The following is a 9,521-nucleotide window of genomic DNA, read 5'->3' as shown; positions in this document are numbered from 1 at the left end:
TATCCTAAGGGAGTGCTTGTTCTTCCGTCTGTCCGTCTGTGTCTGTGTTTTCTCTTGTTCCGATTAACCCAGCCAAATTGTTTCTTATTTTGTATCTATATCTACGCCGGGATCCGGAGTCGAGGCTGATCCTCTTGCTGTAGTCCTGTGTCTTGGATCCTCTATCCTGAGTTCTGGATTAAGTGGTGGACTTCGGGTCGTGGCTGAACCTGTCTCTGCGGCCCTGCCTTGGGTCTCGCCATGCTGCTTCCCTGATGACTTCCACAGGATTGTAGCTGACATCCTCGTGGATTCATCTTCTCATTACAGACACATGCATTTCCTAACATTCGGTCTATATGCTGTAAAATGTATTATCTCTTCAATTTACACACGGCATCTATTGCACGTCTGTCCGTCCTGGGAGAGGGATCCCTCCTCTGTTGCTCTCCCTGAGGTTTCTCCCATGTTCCCTTTAAACTGTGGGTTTTCTCCGGAAGTTTTTCCTTGTACGATGTGAGGGTCTAAGGACAGAGGGTCTAAGGACAGAGGGTCTAAGGATAGAGGGTGTCGTTTCTCTCATACTGATATTCTGAACAATCTGTGCTGTTGTATTTGCTGTAAAGTGTCTCTACTGTAGGCTATTTTTATTATATGTACAGCACTTTGGCTCGACCCAAAATCGTTTATAAATGTGCTATATAAATAAAACTTGATTTGATTTGATGCTGTCCTCCTTTTAACAGCACACAGGTGCCAATCATTTCCTTGATTGGTTTCCTCCAGCTTTTCTCGGGGGTGGCTTGATTAGCCACCCCCCTTTTTCTCAAGGAATCTGTAGGAGTGTGTTTACTTTTTCCCCTGTCCTGCTACAGTAGGCCTATGCCAATGTTGGTGCTTTTGAGGGAGATCCAGTACTATAGTTAATTATACAACACTTATTTTATCACTTAGTTGACCCTGTATTTGCATGGCCTAATAACATACTTATTGTCTCCCCTTTGTTGCACAGACAACATAACCATCTCAAGTTATTCACTATAACTATTCACTATTATAGCACATTTCGCTGCCTCCTCCTCGCCTACTTTTTTATTTTTCTCCCTTTCCCTCTCTGCACCACCTTTCCTCCTTTTTTTCGCAGGATGCGGGTCCATCCTTCCACAATTATTAAGCTTGCCGGCGTCAGTTCAGTCGGTCCAGTCCACACTAATTCAAAGGGCAGCGCGCTGGTCTCGTGAGAAACGGAGAGTGGAACAACCAATCACATCTTCATTATTCTCCTGAAATGTAAATGTACCCAATCGCTAGTCTGACAGGTGCGTGGTTCTCACTGCGCCGCATACCGGTGCAACTTTATTTTGGACACCTGCCGCATTCATGGATTTGGCCTGCACTCACCGCATCTGGGCTGAATTAAACACGTATTATTTTTGTCTTATTGAGGCCATGTCAGCAGGCCACATCATATTATGCCAGCGTTGCCTTCACAAGACATAAAAAAAAAAAAATCTCAGGCCAGCAGGCCACTTAACAGGCTAGGGCCGGGCCTGCCCCCACCCACACATTTTTGGTAGGCGTTGCCTTGGAATTTTTCTCTCAGCTTTCCCACTGGCAGTGGCGGCTCCACGGTATGGCTGGGGTAGCCTACAGCCATGCCAATAAATGGTTTAGCCCCACCATGAAAAATGATGTTAAAGTAAGCAAAAAGAAGTCACGCCGAGTAAATTGCACAGACAGCAGTTAGTAAGATTGAGTTCAGTAGCCACTTGTCTGGAAATGCTGAAGACTAGAAACGGTTTTCAAAACTTTTGTCACGTAGTGATCGTCTTCTCAATAGAACATCTTTGATAATGTCTTCTGGCCAATTAGAATCAAGATAACGGTGTGGTGTTGTTGCAGGAACAGGGACGCCTCCAGGGATGTTGGGCCCCATGAAAAGATATCACATTGGTAACTTAAACATTTTTTTCTTAATGTTCTAAAATCACGGGCCCTGAGAATCGTCCTAACTTTTCACCCCCTTACGGCGCCCCTGTGCAGGAAGTCCCGACGGAGAATAATTTTGCGGTAGAACTACTCTTTATACATCCATGGATACAACATTACGTGTTGATAGAAATCAGCACGTAATGAAATAAGACCCCACGGTTTGATGATTGATAGGTGTGTGGGCTGTCTTTCATTTTGACACACAGAACAATGGGGGCTATCCTCCCTTATCCACAAAGTAAAGTCATTCACAGCCTCTTCCCTCTTCTCTCTGTGAGGAGCAGCAGGTTCAGCTTTCAGAACACAGTAAGAACAAACTAAAATGGCATTCATTTTTTAAAATATGTCGTGTAGTAATAGATTTATTTATTTATGAGGTATTTTATGTTAGTATTTAAAAAAATCTCTTGGGGGAGAATCCCCCCAGACCCCCTGCAGGGGTTGGTTTTCAGCAGGTCAACTCTTTCACCTGTGGGGAAATTGCAGGATTGGCTCCAGGTCGCCCTTTTTATTTACTACAAGACACATGTGCCTTTTTATTTCATACAGTTCCATTTGGATTGAGACAGGGAAATAATCTAACCCTCACGTGTGGCGTTTCACTGTCAAGGGGAGCGTGTATGTAATTACATTGCAAATACTGACTTGAGCCCCACCACTGTATGGGTTAGCCCTACCATAGATTACCCAACACAAATACTCTGGAGCCGCCACTGCCCACTGGACATCCCTGTTTCATACACGTCTTGCTTTGCAAAGCAGATGTGAAATGCTTAAACATTCTCCAAATAATTTATGCTATTGGCCCTTAAATTAATTGATGAGCTCTTAAACAACATTTTATATTTAAGAGTGTATGATTTGACACTATTCAAATAACATATCGAACAGACATGTCCAGGTTGATAGAGGGCATGATGCTAAGCATTACAGAAAGTAACAATGCTGTGCCCTCTGGTGGTAAAGAGTTAGCATTACAGTCAATGGCATGGAAGAATTAAGTGAACAGTATAATTTAGCTAAAATATATTTTATCTCAATTTTGCCATCTTGTGGAAAACGTTGTAGTCAATGGAATATAAAAGATTACAATACCCATGCAACAGCCAGCCAAGAGACGTATGGGCCATCTGTGTCGAATATGCTGAGAGACCGTTTTTAATCATCACATTATTTCACATTATAACACAACAGAAAGAAAGACAATCCAAGTGTCCTTATAATTTAATTTGAGTGGTGCCTGTTTTGTTTTAATTTGCTTTGACTCTTGTAAAGGCAGAGTGTCCTTGTTAAATGAGTGCAGACACAATGGTATTGAATGTCTGATGAAGCACACCAGCCTCACAACACTAAGCCATCATTAGAAGCAGATCAGTGATTACAAATGTGAGTAAAACCAATGAATTGAACAATAACGCCTTGAAAGTGTCAGCGTTACAATGTGTGTGAAGTGACTTGTGGTGTTATGTGTTTATATGCCTGAAACCTTAATGGGTACAGATTAATGTTAGTTCTCTAACCATCTGAAGAATGTGATGTTGATGCACAGGTTACCGCCTGCTGAGAAGAGACCTGCAGGGAGAGAAGTTTGAATGGGATCTAACCTGCTGTGGATGATGTTACCTGCACTAACATAACACTGTATCATTGGATTATTAACTTTGCAATGTGTTTGGGTCAATACCAAAGTGACGCGAGAGAATTAGGTCGTGCTCTGTGAAGATCTGTCAGCCAGTGCCAACTTGTTTTTATTGTGTTTTTCTACATAACCACATATTGGTATGAAAACAATTGTATATTTATTTACAGTATTTACACATCGCAGAACATTTCAAGAAACATTCCTCTCATTGCAGATCACTTACATCCACCAGCCAGCAGGTGGCGCTACACAGCAGCTCACCACAGGCCTTTCAACACAATGAAGCCTTCACATGCTTCCATAGTCCCATTTCAACCTCAAAGGTCAATACTATGTATGTACTACTATATATGAGAATAGATGGCCCTGTAGAGAGCCGCTTAGTGTGTCTGTCGCTGTCCAGGAGCAAAAGAAGCGTTATGTGACACACATAGTGAGTGTTTTCTATTGATTTAAGGGCTCATTTTGGGTTTTCATATCTTGTAACCCTGACTACTTTATATCTACCTGCAGACCACAAAGAATACTCCAGAGAGGAATATGTAGAATATGTCTGTTTTTCTTCTACAACTCTGCACTACTGTCTATGACTTACAGTTGTTCATGTTCTAACAGATTGTTGCCCTATCAAAGGTCTCGACTGATCCATGAAGGCTCTCATTGGGGGGTCTCTCGTGTGTTTTCAATCCATAAAGGTAAACCAAAACTAATCACATTTCCCACTGCACTTGAAGGCATCAATAATAAGCAGCACATAATGGAAGGCAGTTCAGACAGAAGTGCATACAAAGTTTCTGACGTGTTGCACCTCTCAGCAGCAGTTTCCTAATGAATCTCTCCAGTCCTTGGGGCCAACCCCTTCCTCAGGAGGCGTGCAGCCGGTTGGCCATGCTGCGCTGGCTCAGTCTGTGGCACCGGACCAGGTTCATACTTTGGGTCGCAGCCCCATGTTCATGCACCAGCTCCTCATCCTCCTCCTCTTGCCCCCCCATACTGCATTGCCTCTCAGCCTCCATTGTTCTCTGCTCCCGGGCCAACATGAGTACCATCTCGGCGTCCATGGTCTCACCAGAGGAAAAGGCCTGACACACGGTCTCCAGCAGGCCAATGACTGTCCCCAGCACTGCCAACACTGAACCCAGCAGGTAGACCTTCAGCAGACCCCGACTGGGTCTCTGAGACAGAATCTCTCTGACGAAGGGGATCAACTCCTGCATGCTTCCCATCTTGAGGCGGGTGGGCTGAGCGTAATGCAGACCTGGGAAAAAATGATTTTAGAGGTTATCAGCTGTTTTCAGATAAACAATGTCTTTCATAATCCTAAAAGGATTATGAAAGACATTGTTTATCTATCTATTTCCAGCGGTTGGACAGTGTATACTCTTTCATGTATATACACATGATATGAAATATATGTAAATGTCATCTACAGTTAATTAAGTTGAAAATAGAAATTCAACACAATGTAGGCAATTGATGACTTTTGCAAACAGTGACGTTTTTTCTATTGATGCATTTCACACACAGCACACACACTACTGAATACGAAATAATAAAAACTTACTGTGATTTAGTCTGGTGTTTGTTCTAGTTACTCGTTGACCCACTGAGCTCCAGTTTGTGGCAGAACACATCTTCCCTGGACACTGTCCTCATTTATAGCCCCCCCCCCCCCCCCCCCCCCCCGCACAGTGTCACACAGCTGCTGAATATTCATGGTGGACTGTCAATGGAAATAAAAAGGATTTGAGAAACTTTGACCCAGGTCTGCGATGGCTTATTGCAGTCGTCACTGTCACTGGTGCTATGAGTAATATTCCATTATAGTAGGGTTTACAATGGAGTGACTGCTGTGTTATGAGTTTCATGCAAAGAATGAACAGTGTGTGAATATTGTACGTTTACCTTGTGAAGATAATGAGGACAAACCGGTACCATGCCGAATGTAAAGTACTGTACCATACCATGTACAGTATCATACCAACATGTTATATGTTGAATATTACAAGCAAGGGGAAAACAACCACAACTCGACCACTTGACAACGATGTTATACTGATACTTGCCGGGTTAGTATGTCTGTAACAGATTTGAAGACTTTAGACAAATAAGAACAATGTTGTGACATTGTTCCTTTTCATACCGAATATGACAGTAAGAGAGAAATAAAGACCTTTTTCAACTTTAAAGCATGTAAACATGTCACAGTAGAGGCACAGGATATTAATATGAACGTAAAAAAGGGCATAATAGTGAACCTTTAAAGTTCCTAGTCCAACTAACGTCATTATTTCCCCCTCCGAAAACTGATGCGACATCTAAAACTGAAACCGTTTAGCAGTGTAACAGCTAATAGGGGTCCCCTTTAAATATACTGTGAAGTGTGTACATTCTAGTTAGATGTTTGCGTGAATAAGTCAAAAGCCATGAATCTTCAAAAGACCAAAAAAAGCAAAGGTAACAACAATGAACGTGATGTTCCTCAGCTGTTGTTAGGTGTGTGTGCACTGCTAGTAGCTATAGGCTGAAACCATACAGGTGGTCAGGGCTTTCCATCCAGCTGATGGGAGTCCGTGTGGATCTTCCACATCAACAGTCTCCAAATCAGGGGAAAGGTTGTGAGAATCGGGTCCTCTGCAGCATTTCAGCTGCTGTGACCTGTGGACAGAGTGGAACCAAAGAGAGGAGTACACACAGAGTGGAACCAAAGAGAGGAGCACACACAGAGTGGAACCAAAGAGAGGAGTACACACAGAGTGGAACCAAAGAGAGGAGCACACACAGAGTGGAACCAAAGAGAGGAGCACACACAGAGTGGAACCAAAGAGAGGAGCACACACAGAGTGGAACCAAAGAGAGGAGCACACACAGAGTAGAACCAAAGAGAGGAAAAATCTTGTATGGCATATCTTTTTGGTAAACATATTTTTGTTTTAAAATCTGATGTTTATATACGGCTTCGTTTTTGCAAAAGTCTGTGTAAATATACACAACTTTTACCATTTTCTAGACTAGACATGAGTACATTATCCTATGTTCAAACAAATAGGAAGTAACCATAAGGTTGTTAACATCTGTATGAAGATATTAAATAGCTCTTGTTGTGCAGTTTATCAGTGAATGTTTCCACGTAACTATTTGTACACAGCTTGTTTCTTGGCGGACACACACAGCGTTGAGTCGGTCAGGTAGGGCAGCAGGTGAAGTCAGGACCGATGCAGACTCGCTGTTGGAGGGCTTGATAACCCACTCCCCCTCCACACTCGTTGGTTTGGAACAGCACTTAATGTGGCGGACCCGCCGCGCGAACGCGCAAACGGAGCGGTAGTGTAGGGTGTAGGGGGCGGTTTGGAATTGGGCCACATAGTGCTGACTCACATGGAGCAGCACTGGGAGTACAGACGTGTGACGACACATAGAGAAGCAGAGATTACATGATTACATCAACTTGAATATGGGGATGGTATTGATTTCTGATTATTGTTTTATTGTTATTCAAATATTTAAAGAGAAAACTGGCATACACAATGAAACATTTATTTGTCCATACCTAAACATTTACTCAAGAGCTAGCTTTCTAGTGTAGTGTGCTGCTAAATTTGCTTCAATTCGTAGCCCTGATAGAATGTATATCATTTCACTGCAGATTGGCTAAATAAGATTTAGCTAAATAAGTGATGAATGGCTGCATGGACATTTCACATTTTAGAGGTGATTCTGTGCGTGCTGCCTAACTGGCACCCCTAAATGAGAAGGAACCATCATAATCATCAATATTAGTCACAGCTGTTCTTATGTCAAATGATTGTAGAGCCCATTATTCAGACGTTGGTGCTCCTGGCCCTCACTTGAATCTTTGGTTTACAATAGAGTGCCACAGTGACGCGTCCTAAAACCCGGAAGTATGCTGCGCATGGGTTCCTTCGACAAAAAACCAATGCATTCTCCATAGGATTTTGGAAAATAGCTGGAAATAAGGTCTGTGGCTGACACACACTTAAGAGACGGATCACGTTTGGTTCAGCCAGATAATATCCACATGTCTACCCCACCTTTATAATTTTCGAAATGATCGATTAGATTTGTGGTTGTGTGTCAACCACAGACCTTATTTCGAGCTATTTTCCAAAATCCTATGGAGATATTGCATTGCTTTTTTGTCGAAGCAACCCATGCGCAGCATACTTCCGGGTTTTAGGACGCGTCACTGTGGCACTCTATCTTGCCATTTGTAGCTGTTTTGTTTTCTTGTCTGTGTCTTTGTCCTTTTATGAATGGCCAATCTGCCAATGAAACTAGTGTCATAAATCACCATTCAGCATGGACAAGTGAAATACTACACATAAAGTATGGGAATAATAAGAAAATGGAGAACAAGAGTAAATAAGTGACATCATTATAAATCATGACTAAGTGTGAGGAGACAAATAAGAAACCTCATTCAGATGTAATCAATATTCTACTGATGTCCCACAGGGGTCTATTCTAGGCCCATTGTTGTTTGTCTTTGTTTGCTACATGGACATTAATCAACCGCCCTTTTTGCTCTGTCATTAATGTTCAGATGTCGGTAAAAACTAAGATTCAACTGTATGGAAAGTATTTGCTGTAATAATATAAAATGCTTTGTGGCTAGTTCATATGGAGCCCCCTAGGGGACATGGAGAAGAAAAAATATATATATTTGAAAAAAATAAAATGTTTTGCGAGATCTCGCAAAACCCCTTTGCAGTTTGTAGACGGTCCCTAAGCACTCCTCTCCCTCCTCCAGCTGCAGATTGTGACCAATTCTTGATGTTTAGCTCGGATGACGGCGCGTATCGAACTGTTCTGATAAAAACGACTCTGTAGCTCGTTGTCTACCTTGCTATGATTGTAAAGTCATGTTGTTTGTATTTTTACAACGTTATGTTCATGAGTTATTGATCCGCGAAATTCGAATCTGTCAATAACTCAGCTCAGAGGAACGTGCATGTCCCCTCGCTCTGAGTGTTTTCTTGAGGTGTCTTCACTTATGTGAAACCCTTTTATATATACAGTCTATGTGTGAAACCCGTGCCTATTGCCAAGCACTGATGTTATATCTTTATATTTAAGTCCAAGCTCAAAGTAAAATCGATGAACCACTCCATTGTTGTGGTTTCTATGTTGCCGTAGCAACCGAAACTGACCAGGAAGTACTAAATGAAAAGTATTGCGAGATCTCGCAAAGGGGTTTTGCGATATCTCGCAAAACTTTTTTTTTTTTAATTATTATTATTTTCTTCTCCATGTCCCCTAGGGGGCTCCGTAAGTTCAACCCTGTCTTTAAGTTCCAAAAACATTATGTTCTTTACAAAAAGTTGTTGAGGAGTGCAATGATCCTCTCACATGTACGTTGTAACAACACCACGCTAAAAGCAATAGATCCTGTACAAAACATTCTGTAGACATGAAGAACACATAATCCAAAGTAAATAAGTGCAGAAACGTGTTCAGGCACACAGAAGTTTATTATGTGAATGTAATTTGTTTTGTTCTAGTTTCTTTTCCCCACTGTTTCCCAGGCGCTTCCCAGGTATCTGCTCTGCAGTGATGTTTATTGGTCACCTTGTGATTCTTTAAAAAGGCAGTCATGGCTCAATTTCACTGTAACCAAGGGATCGGGTTGACAGAGAGGAAACAGCCGGATGTTACCAAGAAGAATAAAAAGACAGTTATATCTGATCTCCTGTGTAATTGAAGTCGTGACCGTACATGCCTGAAGGTGTGTGTGTGTGTGTGTGTGTGTGTGTGTGTGTGTGTGTGTGTGTGTGTGTGTGTGTGTGTGTGTGTGTGTGTGTGTGTGTGTGTGTGTGTGTGTGTGTGTGTGTGTGGTGTGTGTGTGTGTGTGTGTGTGTGTGTGTGTGTGTGTGTGTGTGTGTGTGTG

At 42.3% G+C, this 9,521-nt stretch overlaps 1 protein-coding gene across 1 annotated transcript; it reads right to left on the bottom strand.

Moving 5' to 3' along the window:
* Positions 1-3,709: 3,709 nt before the first annotated feature.
* LOC117447263 (G0/G1 switch protein 2-like) lies at positions 3,710-5,228 on the bottom strand. The gene is made up of 2 exons (XM_034083951.1): positions 5,178-5,228; positions 3,710-4,871 (listed from the first exon to the last, which is right to left on the bottom strand). The coding sequence occupies exon 2, from the start codon at positions 4,837-4,839 to the stop codon at positions 4,477-4,479; it is 363 nt and encodes a 120-aa protein (XP_033939842.1). The 5' UTR covers positions 4,840-4,871; positions 5,178-5,228; the 3' UTR covers positions 3,710-4,476.
* Between the last annotated feature and the right edge of the window lie 4,293 nt (positions 5,229-9,521).

This window comes from Pseudochaenichthys georgianus, chromosome 5, assembly GCF_902827115.2.
Source record: "Pseudochaenichthys georgianus chromosome 5, fPseGeo1.2, whole genome shotgun sequence".
NCBI classification, from domain to species: Eukaryota; Metazoa; Chordata; class Actinopteri; order Perciformes; family Channichthyidae; genus Pseudochaenichthys; species Pseudochaenichthys georgianus.
The sequence above is the reverse complement of the archived record's forward strand: the minus strand, read 5'-3'. Positions and strand labels throughout refer to the sequence as shown.